Raw genomic sequence first — 25,266 nt, forward strand, 5'->3', positions numbered from 1 at the left:
GCATTTATACAAACACACCTATGCGTTCGCTTGACAGTGGTTGATGTTCAGAGATGTTGTAAGGTCTCCTCTGTCCACCTGTCTTCTGAGACATATCTACTGTCTTTTGATTGTATCCATGTTTACTTGTATGGTTTTCTTGGAAGTTGTTGTTGCATAGTCAAACACTTCAATTCAAAACAATATTTTTACCATCACCATCAGACATGAAATGAAGAGAGAAAAGAACTCCTGAAACACTCGAATGCTACTGGAGCTGTCCATGGTGCTAGAGCCACACAGGGGGCAGTCAAGAGTGAGATCACAATACATAAAGCGTTACTTACAACTACTGTTAAACCTGCCAGTTAACTTCCAGACAGTCAAGGGGAAAGTTTGTAAGGTAACAATATCGATCAAAAACATTTACAATGTCTTTTAATAGCTGTTTTAGTGGTTGCCCTGAAATGAAAAATGTCAGCGTTGTGAGGGCACAACAGTGAAGCACTGCTGCATAACTCTGTGCACAGCAGCCTCCACTACATTTGTCGCTAAATACGCTTGGTAAATTCTGCAGACACCAACAGTAGAACATCTCTACATGTTACCAGAAATAGTCGGCTTTTTGAAAACCAGAAAGTGATCATTGACTATCGTCAACACAGCTTTTAAGGTTTGGCTTCAAACTGTTACTGTTTGTAAGGCACTAATTTAAGTGTTGCAATGATTCAAACTATCCAAACTAAATTATAATGCCATTTCACTTTATGGTGTATGTATGTAATTATAATATTACTGATAAGACATACTGCATTTCATTAATACAGTTTACTGACCTTTTTGTTTATCTATTGGTTACTGTTACTGTATTTGCATTCTATATTCTTTTCCTGGATGCTCACTTTTTTTTTTGTTTAAGCAATAAACTTCAGATTTCCTCTTGTATGTATACATTTCACTATATTTTACATATATTATGTCTCAAATGAGGTCCAGTGTTTTCCTGCTGACATCACCTGCTTTTAACATGCGTGCACATTTGTGTTCTGATCTCATCTCAGTCTCCACCGTAGATGAGAGATAAAATAACCACCCCCCTCCATTCATGTCCATGAAAGAAATGTACTATTATTATATAACTTGCAACTACATCCATTCAGCGCTACCGTATTGAGCAGTGGTAAGTCAAAGCAGCAAGTTTGAGAACCATGTGCAGATTAAGTAGTTATTATTGTGTAATTCAACTCTATACAGTATAAGCGTACACATTCACAAATGAAATGTTGAGGCTAGTTTGTATGTTTATATAACATCTGTGTGTCAGCTTTACATGCACATTTATTTACAAGTTGCCTCAGCTGCAACAGACTAAACAAAGGAAACCCATTGAGTATACAATTACTGAAAACATCTCAATGGGCACAGAGCATCACTCTCTCTCACACACACACACACCCATTCAATGCAGAGTCTCTCTGTCGTGTGCCAGCTCACATGCCTATTACATAACAAGGCTCATACTCTGAAGCTCCACACTACTGACAAATCCACGCACGCTGTGTTACACATGAGCTATTAATACATTGCACCCAAGACAGGGTGGGTCAAAAATACCACTCCAGTCAATTATTCATGGAGAAACATTCTAAAACAGAGGGGAGTGGGTTCAGTTGCACACGAATAGACCAAAAGGCTCACAATAAATAATGTCCATTAGCGATGCAGCTGTGCGTTTGTCTTCAGTAGCACTGAATCCGAGAGTGGGGCGCTGCAAATTTGCTCTCTCATGTGTTGAGCTTGAATTTATGTGAGTCTGTGCCTTCACTTCAGCTCCTCTGCATCCATCTTGTTCCCTTACAGGATTCTAATAATAGCACACTGCACTGTGCCTGTGCCATTTTTAGATCTTGCAATTTAAAGTGAGAAAAAAAGTGCTGTTTCACACGGTTACTATATGTGGTTGCACTTTTTTTTTTTGGGAATAGACACACGGTTGCATCTTTGACTGCATGCTCCTTGCATCTCGGCAATATCATGTTCAAATAAGCTGCTTCAAATAATCGGGTTTAAGTCATTCACTGTTTATTTCTTCATTTGAACATTTATTTGAAGTCAAGCATTCTATTTTTTTAATAATGCTATAAAAATCTAATTGAATGAGGAAAAAGTGCCATCACTACTTCAACAATGTCCTCTTTGGACTTAGTGTAATAATACAATGAGTACCTTATTTACAAAAAAAAAAACAAAAACTGGAGCATTCCATGAGCTGAATAATGTGCAGTGGTTCTCTGCAGGCTGCACCTCACTGCAGTCACAACAGTGGACCCTGCAGTTTCTTAAATTCTGTTTTAATTTCTCACCTGCATCACATCCTGTGAAGTGCATCTATGCTTTTGCTTCAAAGTAATACAAATTACTCAACAAATTGATGCTGAATGGTTATGATTTAGGGTCACAGTGGAACATGTGGCTAGCACTGTTGCTGGTTCACACCCCAGTCTGGGCTTTTCTGCATGGAGTTGTATGCAGAGGTTAAGTGGATACTCTAAACCGCCCGTCCATCAGCACCAAAACACCAACACGTATAATCGAGGAACAGGTCTTGGAGAACACAGATAACGTCACACTTCTCAGAAGCACCATTCACCACCATGAAGGGGGAACAAGTAAAGACATTCAAAATCAGATCAAAAAAGCACACACAAGCTTCATAAGACTAATGGAAAAATATGGAAATCAAACCAATACAGTATCAAAACAAAACTCCGGATGTACCAAAGCTGCATAATATCAACACTGCTATATGGTGCAGAATGCTGGAAAACCACAGAAAGTGACATACATAAACTGTGCACACGTCATTTATCTGTGCAAAATCCTACATAATATTGTGGCCCAAAACCATCTCAAACAATAAGCTGCTCAACATCACCCAACATGAAGACATGCACTACATAATCAATAGATGAAGGTGGACCTGGATGTCCTCAGAAAGAGTCACATTACACATTGCACTAGACCCCAGAGTGAAAAAGGAAACAAAGGGAGGCCTAAAATGACATGGCATCGAACCATAGAGACAACAGCAACACCATGAAAGCTGGGGGACCAGAGAGAAGCTGGCCTAAGACAGATTGAAGTGGAGAGACTTTGTAGCTCCCCTATGCCCCAACCGGTGTAATGTTGATAAGTAAGCAAACTGCCCATGGGTGTGAGTGAGTGGTTGTTCGTCTCTGTGCGTTTGCCCTGTGATGGACTGGCAACATGTCCAGTGTGTTGCCCGCCTTTTGCCCCATGTCAGCTGGGATTGGCACCAGCTACCACAGTAATATTTTTTGACTGTTTTAGGATTTCAACACATTTGGCTTGTAAGTAACATTACTTGTCCAGACTGTATCCATGAAACTTAGAGGTACGAGGTGCAGACATTATTCAGGGAGCACTTGGTCACCGTTGCTAGAACTCACCATTTCAATATCAGACACTCGTGAGATTAATTCATTGTCTACCACTTCATCCTCCACATCAGGTCGCAGGATTCATAAGACACTAAAAATCGTGATCACAATAATAACATGATTACGAAGTCCTACTGGACACCCAGCTTTATTTTTTTAGCAACAGAATCTGCTTCTGAAACTTTCCATGGAGAGTTCTTCAGCCACGCTGCTGCTGTATGAATTTACTTTACTTTACTTTATTACTTTACTCACGCTGTGCTTCTTCATTCTCGCCCGGTGCACTTGTGACAAAAAAAAATCACAGGTTCAACAAAAACAACGGCTATACTGAGAAACATTAGTCGTGTGGGGCTACATCAGCATTGCATGGACTCATCTGTTAAAGGGTTGAATGTAACAGACATTTGTTTGTATTCAAAAGTTTCAAATTGCTTTTCAACATAATCAGATTGATGAATGTAATGTGCTTATTGTTTAAGCTCTCCCTCAACTAAGTCATTCTTAAATAAGGTATTCTAACTACTAACTTCTTAGATAATTTATTTTGAACTACCATTAAGAGGACAGTGTAGGTGCTGACAAAAGAATTGTGTCTTAAGAGGTTGGACAGTGCCACCTTCAGGTTGGTTTAAGAATCTGTATTGGAAGATTAAATGCAGTTCTGTTTATGTATCATTTTAAGTGAGGCTGTAAAAATGATTGTAATGAAATATTAAGACATCCACAGATTAATTTAGTCTTCAGAAGGTCCAAACACTCAAAGAGACAAAAAACTCACAAATACATAAAATCCACACATTGCCTTTAATACTGTACATTAATACAGATTTAACTTCTTTTTTTTTTTTTAATTGATGGTCAAAGGCATATCTTTTTTTACGGCCTAATGTTTTCCATAAGTTAAAAAGCACATGTAAATAGCAATTTTAATTTTTCTCTCTGTTGTGTTTAAATTGGCTTGGAGCAAAAACAGTTTGTAGGTCCCATATAAATAGGAATGATAAAGACAAAAAGTGCAAAAATGAAACGGAGATTTCCCATCTATTTTAACAGGCAGAGGTAATGAGGGCATATGTTTTTACAATTCTCATTTAACCTTTGAGTTGAGAAGTGCATATCTTACATCTGAGCATAAGATTAACACAAACACTGATTCATATCATTTCTCGTAAAAACTCCCATATTATACATCAAATTAAAACATGGCACCATCTCCAGGTTGTAGTATGTTTGCTCCTTGAGCACAAAGGAACAATGTACTTGTACTTTCCTATGTCTTAGATGCTCAATGTTCTTCAAGAAACACTGTGCAAGTTACTCTTCCTATCAGTACAGAATGAGATGAAAATAATGCAGAGTTAAATTACTCTAGAGCTGGGTTTGACTGTCTGAACTTGCCTCAGCAAGAAGTTGTGCAGTTGACAGACAAGTTGTGGGCAAAATTATAGACTTGATCTGTGTGACATTTCAAACCTAATTCTTTAAGTTAGATGTTCATGATAAAAAGCCATATAAGTCTGGGTCTGACTCTTGATACGTCACCTTTAACCGCATGGATGCTTCCCACGTCTGTGTGAGTAATCGTTGATTTACAGGTGTGTGGGTGTGTGTGTGTGTGTGTGAGATGGCAGGGTACGGTGGAGTAGAACTGCTTGGGTGGTTTAGGGCTGGCGCCGTTCCCTCTTGGTGAGCAGGTAACACTGAATGGTTCTCAGTCGATCTTTGGCGGGGGCAAACTCAGGCTGCAGCTTCAGAGTGGACTCGTACCAGTGCATGGCTTTCTCAAACTCCTCCTGTCATCGTGAAACACAAACAAATCACCACAACTTTATAGAGGTTTTCATGCACTGTTGTAAAACTGGGCAAACGTCAATGTGGCACAATTACAAAAAAATCCAAATCAACACCTACATTAACATCATCTACAAACACACAATCCTGCTCTTTCTCCTCTCCTGGCTCAACAACTCATCTTGCTGATTTAGAGTTTACCACGAGACACAAACATGCTATTTCAAAAATATTTGTGGGAAACTACCCTATAATGACTATTAGACTTTTTGCACTGTGAATAAAATGTGAAAAAAAGAAATTTGGTTGCAGCCATTACCATTGCTATATAGACGTTAGCGAGGGTAAAGTGGTTTACAACAAAGTGTGGGGCGATTTCGACTGCCATGCGAGCGACCGTGAGGGCATCTTCCCATAGCCGAGCGTTCTGGAAGATGTTGGCCAAGCTAATGAGGGGCACGTCCTAAATAACAAAAAAAGAAAGAATGTTTTTTCCTTCATGTTTAAAATGATACTTCACACATTAAAGGTAACAAGATCAGTTAAGTGTGAAACTTGCCTTCATATGGTGGGGGGCATAGTTGAGGGCCTGGCGTAGACAGTCGATAGCTCTCTTGCCTTGACCTTTCACCCTCCAGTATAGAGCAGCCATGCTGGATAAAACCCATGATGTCTGATTCTGCAGTTTCAGGGATTAGGAAAGAAAAAGCATATGCTATTTAACCACCAAAGACAAACACTTGAAAAGACTGATTCAAACTCTGAATGTGGACTTCTGTCTTTACTTCTTGGCTGTGTTGAAAACCATTCAAACAGCACAGACAACAGAAGTGATATAATGAATACTGTCAGACTCAAAAGCAGGGGACAAATTCAAATGGCAACAACAGCAGAATTTGGGAAAAAAAAGCTTAATCTGCGTAAAATCAGTGTAACTCAAATTAAAGTGGCCTCCCATTTCAAATTGTAGATGTTTCAAAGTAAACATTACTTATCTACTACTCATCAACTGTAGCCAGCTATCCAGTGTAGTAGAAGCAAAAAAAACAAATCTTAATCTTTTTTAAACAATAAATACATTTTAATGCAGGAGCCTTTACCTTTTCCAGTACTTTAGCTATACGCGTTCCCACCTGCTCAAAGGACTGAGGGGAGAACTTGTCTTTGCCGAGGTTCTGCAGGACCTGTGAGTGACAACAATAAACACATGTGACACACTTAACTCTGAAGTCGTGCTGTGCTAATTACTACTTCACCCCATGAAGTGTGATTGAAGTATTGTTTTTAGTGGCTCTGTGTGTCTGTCCCCCTTCTGCTTGTTGCGGGAAGGGGGTGAAGTCTGTCATCTCTGATTGCCTTGTTTTTCCTTGAGTCCAGATGAGCAGAACAATGACTTTCCTTTTTGAGAGTCTCAATGCCAAATCCCTGATGTTGAGCATGCATTGTATCTGCTACATGCTTTTATTAAGAGCCTACAATTTTCTATTAACCTTAATTGTGCAAGTTCTAACATGAGCTGCTGGACCTGATCTTTTATTTTTCTGTGGAACCCAGCACAAACTAATTGAAAGGATACTGTTGGTACTTGAAAACTAATAATCAACAATGTTGTTCTCTCTGTTTAAGACTGAAATAAAAAGAGCAGAGAATGAATGTTAAATCTTGTAATGTATGACTTCTTCCTCAGTCTACCTCTCGCAGTTGACTCTCTCCAGTGTAGTGGATGGCGGCACGATTGGCCACGCCTGCCAGGTGGTCGAGGGTGTGCATACTGGCAGCGAGGTTTGCATTGCATAAAGGCTCAGCTGCTGGCTCCTGGAGTGGAGTGGCAAAGTCTATGTGGTCTGTGATGCTGCAATTAGACAATTAAGGATACATTTGTGGATATTGTCTCCTTTGTTTTACTAAATGACAGTGGACATTCACAGGACACACAAGGAGAGAGAGATAGCTGGGACAGGGCAAAAAAACCAAAAAAAACCAGAGTGGAATCACAGGTTTGCTTCCCATTTCCATCTAAAATGTTTTCCTTTTGTTTTCAGGTTCCTGTTGTTTTCTTTACTACTAAACATTCATGTACAGTATTTTATTAAAATGCATCAACACATTACTAAGGTATCTTCTGATTAAATTATTGTGGATAGTTCTGAGGTATCCTCGGGTCAACATTTCAAGCATCTAATAAATTCAAAGTAATACAAAAAGATAAATTAATGGTATTCAAAAAATTATGAAATAAAATAATGAGACTATGATTAGGACAGTGAAATCCTTACTCAATGTTCTTGGCAGAGACGGCCAACCAGGTGCTTGCAACAGTGGTGAGGTCTACCCTCCGTGTTCGCTGGCACTCTTCTGGCCCTGGCCAGCCAAGACTTGTGTAGTCCCTCCAGCGACCTGCCCAGAAATACAAAAACCACAAGACATCTCTCTCAGTTTGGTAACATCCAACTGGTGCCTTTCTTAAGTACAATATAGTTGTGAGGGATGTACCTGAAGGGCCAGGTGATGGTATAGTTGGCCCGCTGATCTCCAGGACAGAGTGTCCTCCAGGGAGCAACTCTCCATTCTGGCTGTCATCAGAGCTGGCAGAACTCTCTGTCCCATCTGCCTTAGCCTTTCTGACTCGCTTCACCTGGAAGGTGATCTGATGGGGGGGGGAAGCTTACCTTAGTCACATCAGCCCTGCTTAAATAGGCTAATCATTGTTATTTAAACTCCACTTACCCACTCTGCCCCCTCATCATCTTCACAGTTTCCGAAGCAGGGCCCACCACCAGCACGGGCACCCATTACTCGGTCATTCTTTAACACCCGGATCCCTCGCAGGTCCCCTCGTTTGCCTCTGACATCCAGTGCTCCCTCAAAAGCTCCCATCAGGTCCTCTTTCAGCTGCCAATCCTCCTCCCCTTCCACTTCAGCTGAAAAGGGTGTGGCCATTTTAGCTGATCCAGAGACAAAGGGAGCATTCTGATGCTGTCCACCTGTCTCACCTGACCCATTACTGTCCAAGATAACCTCTAGGGGTGAATGAAAAAAACTGAATTTTACAAGAGTGGAATGTACAGAAGTACAGAAGCACTAAACTGAGCACGACAGAGACACTATCTCATTACTTTTGTTTCAAGCCAGCAAAGTGGGTCACCTTAGTGTGAGACTGAAGCATCTTAGGTTGGTGTATAGTGCGTCACTTTGGTAAAATATGTGTTAGTGTGCAAATGAGTGCCACATGTGAAACTGAACACCTACTTTGGACCAAACACTATGCAACACTGCTCAGGAAACTACTTTTATCATATCATCATTACATTCTTACTCTCAAAAAGTAAGGAGTCTTCCATTGGAGAAATGGCTGGAACATCCTGCTTTTCTTCATCCCATTCCTCCAGCTGTATACCAAGGTCTTCCTCAACCATACAGGCAGCACCTTCTGCATCAACACAAATCAAGGGAAAACCATTAGTCCAATACTTACCATAATAGACATGGAATAGTCACTTGTCAGGTGGCACAGACACAATTGTACCTATAGTACATGCATCTCCAGTAGTTAGCTTTGGGGAACTGGGGGAACTGGACTTGCTTGAGTTAAGTTTGAAGATGTTTCAGCTATCATTCAAGAGGTGTCTTCAGTTCTGATTAACTGGTGGAAAGAACCATGTATTCAGCCTCTGAAACCTGTCTAGAGAGTTAAACAATGCAGACCGTTCACCCCTCTGACCCTGTTTCAGGTCTTGCCATTGAATTAACAGAGACTGAGTAAACAACATAGAGATTGCGGGAAACACCCTGAATGCATTCCTATGCCTGCCTCCCACTCAACTTGGAAAGTAACTGGGATGAAACCGGATTTCTGCATTACATTACATGACTGATGTGAAAACTTAACCAACATCAGGTTGTAACATCAACATTGTTTCAACATGAATAAAAGGCAGAAAATAATTCTCTTACTTACTATGCCAACACAGTGACAGCTTTCATGTGAGAGGTTGTAACTTTGATCTGCCATCCATTGTTGAAACATTCAGAAGAGAGTGTGGGTGCACGCAATGCCAAAGTTGGCCAACTTGCAGAAGTCAATTTTTCTTTTTTAATGCTCTACTGTGGATTGTAACTATGTCACTGCCACATTAAAAGTGCTGTTATTGTTGCAGCTGTGGATGGCTCTTGCACATGTGTTTTTTATTTTATTTTGGGTTTTATGTACACATATGTTAGGGCTGGGCGATAAGGACCAAAACTGATATCGCAATATTTTTTGTTCAAATGGCAATATTATAACGAGGTTAGTTCGCTAGCTCACCTGTTGAACGCTCAGCTAACAGCCAAGAGCTGAAACAGCTGATAGCTGAAACCCGGTGTCCAGAGTGTACAACAGAAACCTGGAGACAGAAGACCAGTAACCCGGAGACCAGAACCTCGGTGTCGGCACGGTAAACAACGAGCCACTAATGTGTTTTAAGTCCACTTGGAGCCGAAATCTGTGGCTAACAGCTGGTGTTTTTTCCATTATGTCTGGATGTGTCAGTTCCTTGTGTTAATTGTAAATATGTCATTAAAAGACTGTTGGCAAGCAAATTTTTAAAGAACTTTTAAAGTGTGCTTTATTATAATATTGTACTTTGGACTTATTGTTGATCTTTAATATGGCCTCCTCTATAACACAGGCCTTTTTCAGACATTCTTTTTTACCCATGCTGCAGGTAAACTTATGATATCCTCAAAGATTTTAATGCAAGGAGTCAGAAAGGAAATGAATGTCAGTTTTCAGGTGTGGTTTAGACACAACACAAAGGCTGAAACAAGTGTGATTATCTGGGTGTGGGTGTGTGTTTTATGATTGCTTGTGTGACCTCATGCTCTCATTGTGCTTGGTGGGAGCAATATTTAGCTTTGGAGAATAAAATAAATACCCTTCTAAATTTGGCATCAGCTATTTTCTGCAACCTAAATTATTGAGTGGCAAATTTTTCTACTCCAAAACCCTTTTCACTTCACTCCTACTGATATGAATAAAGAAGCAGATACAGTTTCTGTTCACCTCAGAACATACAGCTTGTTTCAGCCACTCTTGCAGTGAGGAGGTCCAACTGCCAGTTAGTCAAACATTAACCATTTTTCGTAAAAATTAAAAAAGAAGAGAGAAATGCTTTATTTTAACAGGGCCTAGTACGTTGTATTTCAATGTGTGACTCATCAAAGCAAAATATCAATATTTAGAAAACGGAACATATTTAATAAGATCGATCCATTTTTTTGGTACAGGGCTCAAGTTTTGCTTTAATTTCCAAAATATGATTAGATCAACTCTTGCCTTTGCAGCAAGAAGACCTGGTTGGACCAAGGGCCTTTCTGCATGTAGATGTTCTCCCTGTATGTGTGTTGGATTTCTCCGGGTTCCTCAGGATTCCTCCCTCAGTCCAAAAACATGCAATATGGGAATGAGGTAAATTGGACACTCTAAATTGACTGTAGGTGGGAGTGTGAGAGTGGATGGTTGATTGTCTCCATATGTGGCCCTGTGATGGACTGGCTATCTGTCCAGGGTGTACCAGCTGAGATTGGCACACCACCCCTGAGGCCCTCAATTGGAGGATAAAGTGGGAGAAGATGGATTGATGAATGGATGGAGGGATGATTATGTGGTGCATTGTACCAATCACCTTTTTTATTTACTTTATTTTAACTTCTATGGACCCTTTTGTGAGTCTTTAATAAAGTTTGAATTGAATTAGATCAACTGATACTTGGGTTTAAGAAGCATACAAATTAGTCGTGCCAGAGCACAACAATTTAATTAATGAATTTACTTACCTAAGCAGGGGTGTCGGTGTGAAAGATTGTAAAGGATTGGGTAAAACTGCAGACAACGCAGCAGATGTAGGCTGGAAAGACACTGATCACAGCCAGCTAAAGAGGAGGAGGAGGAGGGGGAAAGGGCCATCACCAGGATGTGGCGGAACAAGTCCAGAGCACCTGTCACATTGCCCTGGGCCAAGTGCACACTCACCAGGCTGAGCAGAGTGTGGGGCTAAGGAAAACAAAGCAAAACAAAACAGAGGGATATTTAGCTGATTGGTGACACATACATGTAAACTGACACAAATCTGAGTTAGACTAAGTCATGAACTAATTATTTCACATATCTCTATTTTTTCTTCCTACACTGGTTAATCGTCAACATCCACAGCATTAATGTATCACTTGGCCATTTAATTTCAACTCCATTAGTTCTGGATGTGTCTGTCTCTTTCAATGCTTGATTTCATGACAATTTTGAAGGGTTTCTTATCAATTTTTGTCCATGCGGACTTGATAGCATTTTGCAGGTGTTTTGGCCACATAGCCTTCCCATGGAACACTTTCGATGAAATACAAAGCAATCTGCACTACACTGGTGCACCATATTCATATTCATCTTACTACCATGAGTAGACTAGTACTTTTTGACATGGTACAACATACTTCTGGACACTTCCATTTAACAAAGAATTCAATTTGAGGCAAGTGAAAGATGTACATAGGTTAGAACCATAATTGCACAACACAGGATTCAAATGTAGATCAAGTGTTATTAAGGGCCAGGTATCTTTTGTGTCATAGATCGGTTAATAATGGCTTTATTGCAAGTAAATAGTTGAGACTATACTTAACCATGTACATAACCATAAATCATGAAATTCAATGCACTTTGTGGTATAATTGTAATTTTGGAAAACTGTATTTGGCTAACCGGTTGAGATAGTGAGCATAGGCAATATAATAAATAAGCAATATGATCTTGTGGCTTTATTTGGAAAACATACGTATGTATGCCATTAGTAATGAATAGAGCTGCAACTATTTTCATAATTGATTAATCGGTCGATTATTTTCTCGATTAATTGAGTAATCGTTTGGTTCATACAATGTCAGAAAACGTTAAAAAATGGTCATATTGTTGATGACGATGATGAAATGATGTCTTGTTTTGTCCACAAACCAAAATGATTCAGATTTAATGATTTGTTTTGTTTTGTTATATGGAGCAAAGAAACAAAGAATATATTCACATATAAGAAGCTAAAATAATCAAAAATCTTGTTTTAATAATGAAAAAAGCTTCAAACCGATGAATCGATTATCAAAATAGTTGACGATTAATTTAGTAATCGATTAATAATCGGTTAACCGAGTATCAGCTCTAGTAATGAGTATAGTATTCTACAAAGAGCAGCAGACGGGCTGTCTGAAAAAGCTGCTTATTTGAGTCCACTTAGACTTAATGTGGTCAAAAGTGTAGTGTACAAGTTATGATGGGGGAGTGAGTGACAATCAAGAATATTATGTTTTCACCCCTGGCTGATTGTACTCAGTTCCATTGTAAGTTGCTTTGGATAAAAGTGTCTGCTAAATGATATGTAATATAATGTTTACCTCTGTTTCGTTGAGTGGCAATGCTTGCTCCAGCAGTGCTTGTGCATGGGTAGTCAAGCGATGGTGTAGCAGCAAGTTAGCAGCATTGGTGAGGGGCAAGTGACGGTGGGAAGTTGGAGCTGAGCTCAAAACTTGGCGCAGGCACTGTAGGGCACGACTGCCATTGCCTTTGGCCCGCCAGAATAGAGCTGCCTCATTGAGGACCTGCCAGCGGGGTATAGTGGCCTATATATACACAAACAAACAAAGAGAGAGTTTCAGAATTACTTAAAAGTCCAGTGTCTGAAATTATTTTCATTTGAAGAAATTGAAGATAAAATAATACTTAATTTTTAAAAATAACAATCATGTGGTTATACCAACTGATGCCATTTTGGGCCCTTTTTTTTAACAATAGCCCACATTGGACAGATTATAAATCTTTAGAGTTTTGATGCAAATTGAAGGGCACAGGTACTCCAATACATTTGACAATCAGCTGCAACATGCAACCTTAATATATTTTACACACTGTATCTTTAAGTGATTCATGATCAAATTCAAGTTTGAGTAATGACACCATACTTCTGATTAAGGGCTTAAATTGTGGCACTTAGACATTCAGACTTGCAGGTATTGTACATTCAGTAGCAACAGAAACATTAATGTGCTGCAAGAGCAGATGATTGAGAAGCTTGCTTACCTGCGTCATAGCTTCAGCTACTCTAGAACCAATCTGCTCCAGGGTCCATCCTCCACTGCGTAACTGCAGGATCTGTAATCAGATACAGGGTTGCTACAAGTTTTCTTAAATCGAGAACCCACACTTTTCTAGACTTCCTGGTAGATTTTCTCTCGCACAGTGTTTTTTTGGCTGCATTCCTGGTCTCACACTATATTTAAATTCATATTCATAGATTTGTTGTTTTAGCAATGCTATAATGACCATACAGGTTAAAGTGCCAAGTATCTAGTGTGACCCACCCTTATACTTGAACAGTTGTATAACCCTGGCTCTTTTAAATCTGGAATGGAACCCTAATTAATCTAACTCAGTGATGTTGATAGGTTTCCAAAGTCATCCCAGGAGCCACAGGTGCTGATTTGTAGGGGTCCCACAGAAATTAAGTGGAGACCCAATAAAATGATTATTCCGTAAGATTATTATTTCGTAAGATGATAATAATAATAATAATGATGTTGTATTTATTCATTCATTCACCGTCGACTGCTTTATTCTCCACAATCCCAATGTACTGTAGTGAGTATACTGTCCCCCACCCCTCAGCACACAACATGTGCTCTTGTGGCGCACACGTTCACACGCACACAAAATGTGACGGTGCTTTTTGGTTAACTAATCAGGCAACAGGGAAGGGGATAATGTTATTACTGTGTCGTGCCTGGATTCACCCATAAAAAAAAAGTGTCAGCAAGCTAATGCTGAAGACACAAACCGGGACACTTTGGCACCGTCTTCTCTGTGCCAGATATCCCGCTTTTTCATATTATCGTTTGATAAAGGCTGTATTGTGATGTGCATGTAGAGGAGGGGCGGATGAACATGCTGTCAGTATGTGTGTATGCATGAGTGAGAAAGAGTGATGAGTGAAAGGATAATATGTTGTGTTTTTAATTCGCGTTGAAAAGGAGAACCCTGAGCATTAAGATCACATACACACATACACACAAATCAAAGAAATAAAATCCCCAGCAACAAGAATTCATGAAGTCCCAGAAAGTTCATCTTGCGCACACAATATGTGGAGAAAGATTATTAGATTACAACACACTAACAGGTATTGACTAGGGATGCACCAAAATTAAAATTTTAAACGAAAATCAGGAAACACTGAAAGAATTATGCCAATTCTGTACCATTGTATTTTTAATCTAATTTTGTTGTTATGGCTGGGACTAAAGTCAAGGCATTGCAATTGTATAGATTAATATTTATGCTTCAAAGAGTAAAATCAATTAAGAAACTATGAAAATATTTAGGAGGATCTCATCGAACATATCAGACAACAAGGGTGCATGCTCCTTATCTGGTGTATCACCGTTTCCAACGCAGCCTGGATTATTTATCTTTGCACTGCTTTATCCCCACATCCAAGTAATGATCTTGATGACAAGGATCGAGTACAGTGCAGAGCTTAGTAAAACGCGTTGACAGACTCTTAAGACTAGACTTTTCATTATTTCCACTTAACGCTCAAAGAGGGCGAGAAGAGAGAGAATGTTCTCCATTAAGAACCCATTGGTGTGAAGTGAATGTCCGTTTTATTGGTGTTCCAAACTGATCTTGGAAAGACTCAATAGTCAATAGACAGGCGCATGCTGGACGCAGTTTTTTCATGCACCGACATTCTGTTTCAGTCGTGTCGTTTTGGTGTTAAAAGTATTCTTTGGCCATTTTCAGCCAAAATGTTTCGGTGCATCTCTGGTATTGACGACCTGGCGCATGTTTTGAGCACTTATAAGACCACTGTATGTGAATGTATTGTTGTCAAGGAAAAATGAGGCGTCTCCATGGGATGCATGGCCACCGAATTTGAGGCGTCCTTATAGACTGTAAAGCGTAAGAGACGCAGAACCCTTACCTATCAACATCCCTGGTAACTGGTAAAACCTGAGTTAGTCCTACTATTTCAAGTCAACAAATGGCTGCAGTGAACAATGTGTTTAAATTTACATTTCATCAGGTGTATTCAAGACATGCTTAAGCCTTACATAAAGTATACATGTTTATTGACACCTTGCTAAAAATCAACTTTCACTCACATAATTCCAATCCAAATACCAATGATCACAGTATTTGACAGACATAAAAACAACAAAGCTGATGGTGCCCCAAGACTTTGGCACAGTACTGTGCAAACAATCTGCACAGGCTATTCGTCAATCAGAGTCATTGTCTTTTTCAAAACACACATACCTGGGAAGCAAAGGAATCTGGCACCTCCTTTTCTTCCAGCTGCCAGTCTATTGAGGCTGGCAGGAGGGCTGGATATGGTTGGGGGATGGGACCACAGTCTGGCAATGTCACTGCCTGAGGAGGACTACTCTTCCCATAGAGCAGAGTTGCCACTGGGCTAAATGTACACAATTAGACATGGTGAGCTTTGAGAACACAAAAGTTCACTTCCCTTTAAATTATTCCCCTTTGCTTTGGAGATCACTCTGGTCCTGTTCATACTGACTTTAAGGTATATCTTGTATGATCTGGGGCCTCACTTCTATGTCAAGTTTGGGATTTATAAAAAACAAACTTAACGGGAAACACGCGGCCCTTCACAGAAACTCTGACCCATGTGTAGGTGAAACTGCGACCATGGCAGAAGGATAAATATCCAGAAACTTTTCAAAATGAAACTGTGAAAAATAAAGTTTGAGTTGATTGCGATTTATAAAGGTAAACTAGCATGGGACATGCGTGTGCATGGTTTTAGAAATCAAAATATTTATGTGAGTAAGCACTTTCTGCGTTTTGTACATATGCCAACTTATCAGGCGTACCTACGCACAGTTCTATGAATGAGGCCCCTGAACATAAGTGCAGAGCTCAGGTGCACAGGTATGAATGCATCAACTTGTGCACTGAAATGAAATTTGTTGGGAATTTGCCAAGCGATATGTGTAAGTGATTAGTTAAGTATGAGGCAAATTTTGTTTGTCAAGTGTACGTTCAGTGTGTAAGAATTAGTGGCATCTAGAGGCGAGTCTGCAGATTGCAAGCGAGTCGGAAAGTACTGCAATACAGAAAAAGAGACCATCCTAGTATAAAGACAAATATAACACAATTATGATTGTATGTTGTTTCTGATAATAACTCTCCTAAATACTAGATCAAATCCCCATTCAGCAATGCTGACCTGAGAGCCTGAGTTTCAGGCGGAAGGTAGTAGGTTGGAAGCAGGTGAGCAGGGGGAACGCTTGGGTACTCATGGGCACAGTCAGTCCTCTGAGGCCACAGCATCCTCTGTATGTCCTAAAGCAAAACTGTACTGTCAGCAACTCATTCTCTACAATGGCCTTTTATTATCATCCTCAAGTGTACACAGGTATAACACACAAAAACATGAACATGCTTAATGACCAATATTGCAACTGCAACTTTACGTATTTAAATTTTTAAAATCAAAATTCAGTTGAATATACACTGTGTTGTAAATTGGAACTGTGATGAAGCATTAACACAAGACATCATTACATGTGATTATTGCTATAGTATAATGCAAATATAAAAGCTTAAGCATATGATTTTTTTCGTACGTGTATGTATTACATTTTTTTAACAAATAGAAAATAACACAAAACTATCAGGAACAGAACAATTAAACTACACTTGGGTTAATTGGGTTGTTATAAAGTTTGATTTCAATTTAAAAATAATTTATTGCTTAGCTCTAGTCCGGAATTTGCTGCCTTTTATTCAAAACCAATCAAGGAGCATGTCCTTTCATTTTTATTTATTTATTTATTGTATTTTATTCTTTTACAAAAAAGTGATCCACCTTCTCTACAAAACATTCACTTTGTTTGATGCGTGTAGTATGTTTTAAAAATTGTGTATATAGTGTATATTAGCATTGCAGAAGTTTCATTTGTCTATTTGTTTTGCTATTCATTTGATGGTGTGCTCAAAAATCACAGAGTTTACATACAAAATGTGGATTTGCATTCATCTCTCTAATCTTGCCTGTGTGGAATCCTGATGATTGCCCCATAGGGCAGCAGCAGGGTCTTGGTCTCCAGAGACAGACGGATGGAGCTGGGGACTGGCTGCAGTCTGATTTGAGTTACGCTCAGACACAAGCGCCACGCTGGATGCCACCGACGCCTCCTCTCCAAACTAAGAACAATAAGAGAAATAAAGTTGTGACAAAGAAAGTGGCAAAGGATTTTCCAAAAGTAATGTGTAATATTTTTTTGTATGCGCTTCAATTGATAAACACTAAAAGCTGTAACACATAACATAACATAATAAAGAACAGCACATTGTGATTTAAATAATCTGTGTCAGGGAAAGCCTGGAGAATGAATCACCTCCTTATAAACATCCTACCTTATAACATAAAGACTTACTTGGACATAGTGGACATGTTCAAACAGATCACCCCGATGATAGCGCACAGGCAGGTCAAAGGGGCAGTAGAGGCTGCGCTGCTGCTGACCCAACCGGCACATCTGATGGTTCCCTAGAACACATGTCATACATTTTATGCATCAGGATCAAAGGAAGTACATTTACAAAGAGTAATGTAATAACACATGTTTCCTGGCAACTTATATAGTCAGGTACATTAAGTCCATACAATTATATTTATCTCAACTCCAACGCCATTTGTTTGGAACAGAATATACCAGGTCACATATACCAGCACAAGTCATCATCTTTTCACCAAAAACAATTTCCCCCCGGGGATTAATAAAGTATTCTGATTCTGATTCCCCTTTAAGTTTGAAAATATATACACACTTAAAAACTCAGACCTAATGATTAATCTAACTGTTCGCATTTCTATTATGTCCTTGTCTTGTTTCTGTGCATGTCATCCTACCAAGTTGGGCTTCCTTGGCCATCTGGGTTTCATGGATAATGTTGCGCAGAATCTGTTCTTCCTGTAGCAGCTTGTGTTTGTCCAGTGCCTCCTGCTGGCGAAGGTAGTGGTCATGCTGCTTCTGGTACTCCTTTAGCTCATTTAGCGTCCGCTGCAGAGATCTATAAATATAGGAGAATGAGGACAGGAAATACAGAATGGTTGGCAAAAATACATGTTATCTAAATGTTGAACAGTGGAAACAAGCAAAAAGAGAAGAAACAATTACAACAAAGTATACATGTAAATGAATAGTTTATTATTTGGGCACCAGCCTACCTGTGCTGGGCTTCCAGTCGCTGCTCCAGCTTCTGCTGACAGAGCACAGCATGCTTCCTCCTCAGTGCCTGCTCAAAGCCTGGCTGAGCCTGCAGGGCCTGCTCGTAACATAGCACTGAGTGGTTGTATTCCCCAAGCATCTAAGTAGATATTAGTAATAAAGGAAGTATAAATATGACAGAGGTTGAGCATTGAGACATTGAATGAACGTTTGAATGAAAAGATAACAGTGAGTATCTCATAATGGTAAGAAGTTATGGGGACTCATTTGTAAGCATGTCGTTACACTATATAAATAAGGAAAAGCTGTGAGCTGAACTCTGATTTTTATAGAAAACAAATAGTCACGTTTTTGTGCATTAGGTAAGAATCAAGTTTTATATACAACTTTATATAAAAGACTTATTATAAACTATTTATTTTAATAATACCTAACCATAAAGAGGATAATTGGGTTTTTCATTGGTGCCAAGTTATTAAACATTGTCTGGGACTGAATGTATTCTGCCAAATTCAAGAAACAATAAATGCAATACTATGGTACCGTAGTAAATACACAAGCTCTCTTGCGGTTGAATGGTTTCCCTTTGACTCACAGCATAAATATTGCCTAAGGTGTAGTGGCTGGTGAAGAGATCTGAGGTGAGGTCCAGGGCAGCATGGGCGAGAATAGCAGCATCTGCTGAGAAATGGGCCCGGTGCAGAATGTTGGCCATGTTGACAAGGGCTATATCCTTGTGTTGCCTATAAGTACAACAAATGCAGCATGAGAATGTGGACATCTGTGAGCAGCCGCATGCAGTATATTACAGTATACAAGGGCAGTTTGTTTGTGACCAGTGTAACAGTACCTTGGGGAGAAATGCAGAGCACGCACCACACAGTCCACAGCCTTCTGAGGCTCATTCTTTATACGCCAATAAAATGACGCCATGTTGTACAGCACCCATGACGATGAATTCTGGAAATCAAGAAGACATACACACATGAGCTTTTTCTAATTTTGCTGCATGGATATCGGTCACACTCATAGCTGGGGTCACCGGATGATTTTCTAAATAAATCTTTTAAAAGCACAATTTTACTGATGATGATTACAAAGAGGACAGATGTACACACACAAGAAAACACATATTGAGCAGAAACACAGAAACATAAACGGATATTTCTTATGTTGGTTTCGGAGCAGAACATTTGTTTTACTCTGCACACATCTCATCTGTCTGTCTAAAGCCTGGATCACACTGGATGCGTCACAGCTGCATCACGGCTGCGTTTTCATTTCAATGCCCATGTTAACAAATGAGCATGTTCACACTGCATGGGTGAGATGCATGTCTATTTTTGAGCTAAGGAGTCTCGCCTGTTTTTCCACACATGATGCACAGGGTTCCAAGTCAAAATAGAAATAGAGAGACGAAAAAGAGCTGTTCATGATATTGATGTACTGGCAATATGACAAAACTGATACATTTCACAGTAGTTTTAGCATCTAGGTTGAATCTGAATACATGAAAAACCTAAATATATTTGTAAAACTATTTTAGCAGCTGTATGTGTAGAAAGAGGAGGCTACAACTACCTGTGTATAAATATATCAGGTGAAGGAAACATTCTATCACTCTCTCTCTCTGAAGCAAAAAGGTGGCAGGTGAGGCTGAAGTTTGAGAAGGAACATGACCAAAGATCATACCTGATTAACAAAGGAGAATGTGACTGGCAGAGCTTACCCTCAGTAAACCGTGATGGATGTGGTGGCCCACCTCATCGACAGTGTGGCCCAGCTTATGAGACAGTGCACTAAAAATGGGATCCTCCTTGGAAAGAAGTGGGGAGGTCAGATTCCCACGCTCCTGCACACCCTGAAGTAAACAAATCATAAGAAAGAACTAATGCTATATCTTCATATTGAGCAATGACCTGAGGGCAGGGTAATGACATTTTTAAATGTGTATTTATCAGCAAAGAAAAATATCAAATTCATTCATTGGTGCCAATAAAAATCTCACTGCACTTGAATCCTAACCCAAAAGCCTCACTTAGAAAATGTTAGTGGACTTTAGTGGACTTGAAAAACTGATAACAGAGAATACCATAACTCCAGAAGCAACAACTGGTTCTATTAGCCTATGCTTCACACTGTGAACAAAGGGTCCAGTATTCTACCCTCTTTGTCCGTTAGATGAGAGTAATCACTTAATGGAGGACAATGTCATCAAGTTCAATACCTCCAACAACACAGTGAAAGAAACCAGATCACACCAATGAATACAACTGATGTGAAATTAATCTGTGCTAACAGCATACATGACCCATGCTTAGCTTAACAAACATCTGTAAGCACTAGTGAAAAAAGAAGCTGTAGCTATGTTCTGAGCAGTTACAAACTATGACATTTGAAACAGCTGATTTATTGATGTGCAGTTGCCACCATTATCAGCCTTTAGATTATACCTGATATCAAGTCCTGCTCAGTGCTTGTTGTTAAAGAACAGATAAATAAAATGCAGCAAAACACTTCAAAATCATTCTTGATATTCATCCCATATCTGACAGAAGAGTACTTAATTGTGAGCCCATCATTTATATGTATTTTATTTGTATCTTCTATGTTTCTCCAATTTTCTAGTATCATACTAGACGATGTGTTGTGGCCAAAAGTACCTCAGCTGAGTGTGCATATAAGTATTCTTATTTGACAGGACGGTGAATTTAAAAATACTGGATCAACATTGCTGGTGCAAGCTTAAATCGTCATGTTAATTCAAACTAAAATGTTAACTGTGTGATGCTTAAATGAGTGAGTAAATTGTGCTCTATTATATTTGGAAAGTTTATCATCCACTCACCCTGAGATGCTGAAAAGCATGGATACTATAAGGTAGTTCAAACACTTTTGAACATTCAGGCTTTTCTAGATCTGGAGGCAGAGCTGACCGGGAATCCACATAGTCTTCAGGGCTTAAGGTAGGAGAGGGGAAAAAAATTCAATATAGTGCACCATCCACTTTACAGAAACACTATGGATGTTGCTAATGATATGTTTAAATGAGGAAACTTACCTGATGTCCTTGCCTTCCAATGAGATAAAAGTGCCATCATACAGGTCCAGGTCTCCCAGAGGAACCTTAGCCATGATGCAGTCTGCATCTTCTTTGTAGTGTCTCTGCTCTAGCCCTGTGTCTCTGTCCTCATTCTCCTCAATGTGAATTTTCTGTGCCACTAGTTGCTTCTGTTTATCACAAACAGAGAACAAGCAACAAATTAATTCATGTACAGGAAAAAGGCATTTGACAGAGTATGTAAGACTAACAAATATGGATGTAACAGTACTGTCAATTTCACAATATCGCAAGAACTAAAGTGACTCGATACCATTGTGGACCTGTGATGTATCCAGGGAAGAAAATGTAGTTTTGTTTCAGCTGCAGTGGAGCAGAGCAGAGCAGAGGGAAGTGAGACCCACAGAGACCATAATCCCATTTATGGCCATCACTCCTTATGCATTTTGCTTTATTGTTGGCCAATGAGAGCAGAGCATAGTTTAGAGTTCTCAACAGGCCTTAAAATAACAACCCGGCTGAACCCAACGCAGCCTGACACACCAGTGAATTGTTCGCCCAAACCCCCCCCTCTCTCCGAATACATTTTCCAATTGATCGAAGCGTGGTGTTTTCTTTGTAGAGGGAGCGGGTGCTGCGTCACACACTGTTGTACATTTGCCCTTTGGTCAGCGGGCAGCATCCACAACTGGTTGAATTTCGGCCACAGGAATGTTGCGACTTTGTGGAAATTGGTGATGGACTTGACCATTTTTTCCCCAAACCCAGCCCGACCCGTTGAGAACTCTAGCATGGTTGTAGGGGAAGAGAGCAAGATGACGATTTTGAAATTGTGTGAAAGCATTTAGGTTTTCCTGTGTCACAGTGTTAGGAGAAAAGGTGACTGACGAACAAAAAAATAAACACCAGAGGTAGATCGTTGCAGGGACTGATTATGTTTTTCTTGCTACCTCATATGAAAAATAAAACCACTGGATTTTTCTGTTTCAATTATATATTGTGCAATACAAAAACGTTTCTAGGTCTTTATTTATCTTTGTATTACAATATATTGCACAGGTTTTTTGCCTGCTAAGCATTTCAGTCTGTTGCACATCCAACAGTGCCAGAGGACCAGCCATGGTGAAATCAGCTGGGAGCCACCTCCACAGCCACAGATTTTCAGCCCTTTAATTCCAGAGCATCTCTGGGTGGTGGAGCAGTGGTAAGAACAGCTCACAGCAGCTGGCTGTAAGATCCTTAGGACCCTCAGTTGGTGTCTCACCTTCTGAGCCACACATAGAGGCTCCTTTCTTTGTTTTCTACACAAGTTGCCTTCTTCTGTTTGGATCCCCTGACTCCAAGGGATTATAATAGCTGCTGGGTGGATTTTTCAACACAGCCTCTGAATTTGACTTCAACAGGGCAGGTGCATGCCTTTCCCCCATGCTTCTGTACATGCTGCAACGTGGTCATAGTTCTATTTCCTCTCAAAAGCTGCCTCCACTATTTTCCCACAGCACAATAAGTTCCGCCATGACTAATGTCTTAGCAGGACTGGACCACAGGAAGATATCTGGCAGTAAGGAAGTTATTTCAGGCAGAAACTTCAGCTGCTGATCAAGTTTGACCCTCATCTGCCACTCACATCTGGGTTTTAGGATGAACTACTCTCTGGATCTCCACTTCAGCTCCTTGTCTGAATAAAAATATCTGAAGTTTGGAGGATGCTGGGCTAGCTCTGTTGGCCTCAAGCCAACGGTCAGTTTTCAGAGCACTTGATTGTGGCTCCACTTGTACCAACCCAGGGTCAAAGCTGATTTGCAGCCAGTGAGGATGTGGTGAAAATTGGGCTTCTGGGCATTGCAGAGACAGAGACTTGGTTTCTGAGCTATAGCCGACATGTAATATCTGTGGGCTTGGGATGGTATCGTATGTGGGCCGCACCTGATTAGGAAGCTCAGTCTTGCCTCTGGGATCTTCCACATTGGCCCAGGATATGGCCCTGTTGGTGACTGCTTCCCAATTTGTATTTTTTCTGCATCCTGAGGTCTTTGGACATCACCAAATCTTTTCCATCTTTCTTCGTGGCTTTTGACCACATCTTGGGCAAACTCCAGCCTTCCCTGCCCTGTTGTAACCACCAGATAATCTCCTAAAGTTGTAACTGGCAGTAAATGTTGTACAATGGACTTGTTACCTGGGTGTTATTGATATCACTAGAGTTTGATATTGTTACACTCCTGCCAACAAATCTGAAGTGGGTGAGACTAACACTGCTGACAAGAAATGTATAGAGACAACCAAGTTGACACCTTCTTTGCTAATTGAAAAATAAAAAAGTGAAACCCACAAACCTCCAACTTCTTGAGGTAGTTAACACGAGTCTCTTGCCTCATGAAGATCACAACATCATGTGGATGCTTCAGGTTCAAAGGGGAGTCAACCTGGAACACAAATGGTGCATTAAGGACTAACATGCGTATGAGTATGAAACTCATTCATCAAGAAACTCAATTGCATTTGAATAATTTCACATCTGTTACTGCAGCTTTGAATTTAAAAAACTGAGACTGGGGGGAGGAGGGAAAGAAAGGTGTGCAGCTAATTTTTCTGCTAGATATTGCAGCTGTGGTTTCATTTGTGATACAATTAATAGAAGACAATGATTAGTTCAATATTCACCCTGTAATAGATAAAAAGTGTTATTGAATAGTATAATCTAAACGTGAATAACACCAATTTCAAGATTTTTTTTAATGTATGTGGTACATTTTAATTCGAATAGAATACATAACAATCGGAGATAGAAGCATTAAACTGTCGCCTCAGCTGTTCAGCCAGATAGTGGAGTGTCACAGACTCTTTGATAAATATCGTATATTACCTCTCCTAAAACTACCGGGATATGAACTTTGAGCCGTGACGCCCAGCCTAGGCGTAAGGGCATTATGTCATACCGTACTATTTCGTAAAATAAATATGATCGGTGCAAAAAACACGGGTCGCGACTCATTTATTCAGGTCAAATGTGTATCCCAAAGAGGCTGGATGCCAAATATTCCAACTCAGCTTCTCAGGTCTTCAAGTGTCTGTGACATTATCATTATTGCGGTGCTTTCTGGCAGTTGACAGGTGACAAACCTTGACGTAAAACGTGGCTTATTTAAAATTGACTTACGTCGCGGACACAGACTTGGCTGAAGGCTGACATTATCTGTTGGTCATCTTGACCTCAAACAACTCTCGATATCGTCATTTATAGGATGGCTGTTGACTTGTTGCGACACAAACCGGATTTATCTTCTTGTGTGACGTTGACGACACCAATAAACGAGTTCTGTCGATTTCAAATAGCCATTTAAATAACGAATTTGAATGTTTACTATCGCGTAACAAAACGGCACGGGCACTCGATAAAACACAGTTAGCCACACAAGCTAGCCACCTATCGTAAGCGTTAGCAAGGCAACGAGCTAGCGAACTGGCATTACTTGTTGTTGAATCTTTCCATCTTCTGTGACAACCCAGTGAGTCGTCGCTCCTCCAGAATCCACTATGAGTACGCAGAGGAGGATAAAGAGCTTCCCCTGAAATGATGATTTCCGTGACCAGCTGACACGGCAGGGCAAAGACTCAGGACAGATTTTCCTGAGGACCGCCATCTTTCTGTCTTCTTTTTGCTCTGTATGGCAGTAAAGTGTAGGACCA

At 40.0% G+C, this 25,266-nt stretch overlaps 1 protein-coding gene across 2 annotated transcripts; it reads right to left on the reverse strand.

The window, feature by feature from the left end:
• Positions 1–4,228: 4,228 nt before the first annotated feature.
• Positions 4,229–25,262, reverse strand: ttc17 (tetratricopeptide repeat domain 17). Of its 2 annotated transcripts, none has more exons than XM_044030019.1 (25): positions 25,050–25,262; positions 23,913–24,002; positions 21,577–21,746; positions 21,364–21,475; positions 20,245–20,376; positions 19,366–19,475; positions 19,111–19,258; positions 18,515–18,654; positions 18,197–18,357; positions 17,721–17,833; positions 17,335–17,487; positions 16,508–16,623; positions 15,571–15,727; positions 13,336–13,407; positions 12,654–12,878; positions 11,052–11,268; positions 8,551–8,664; positions 7,962–8,155; positions 7,728–7,881; positions 7,511–7,631; positions 6,927–7,086; positions 6,335–6,418; positions 5,794–5,913; positions 5,554–5,697; positions 4,229–5,236 (listed from the first exon to the last, which is right to left on the reverse strand). In XM_044030019.1, exons 1-25 carry the CDS (start codon positions 25,218–25,220, stop codon positions 5,105–5,107), a joined length of 3,510 nt encoding a protein of 1,169 aa, XP_043885954.1. In that variant the 5' UTR covers positions 25,221–25,262; the 3' UTR covers positions 4,229–5,104. The 2 variants fall into 2 exon arrangements, with proteins under 2 accessions (XP_043885954.1, XP_043885953.1); XM_044030018.1 differs by having other exon boundaries at positions 7,962–8,254.
• Between the last annotated feature and the right edge of the window lie 4 nt (positions 25,263–25,266).

This window comes from Solea senegalensis, linkage group LG7, assembly GCF_019176455.1.
Source record: "Solea senegalensis isolate Sse05_10M linkage group LG7, IFAPA_SoseM_1, whole genome shotgun sequence".
Classification (NCBI taxonomy): domain Eukaryota; kingdom Metazoa; phylum Chordata; class Actinopteri; order Pleuronectiformes; family Soleidae; genus Solea; species Solea senegalensis.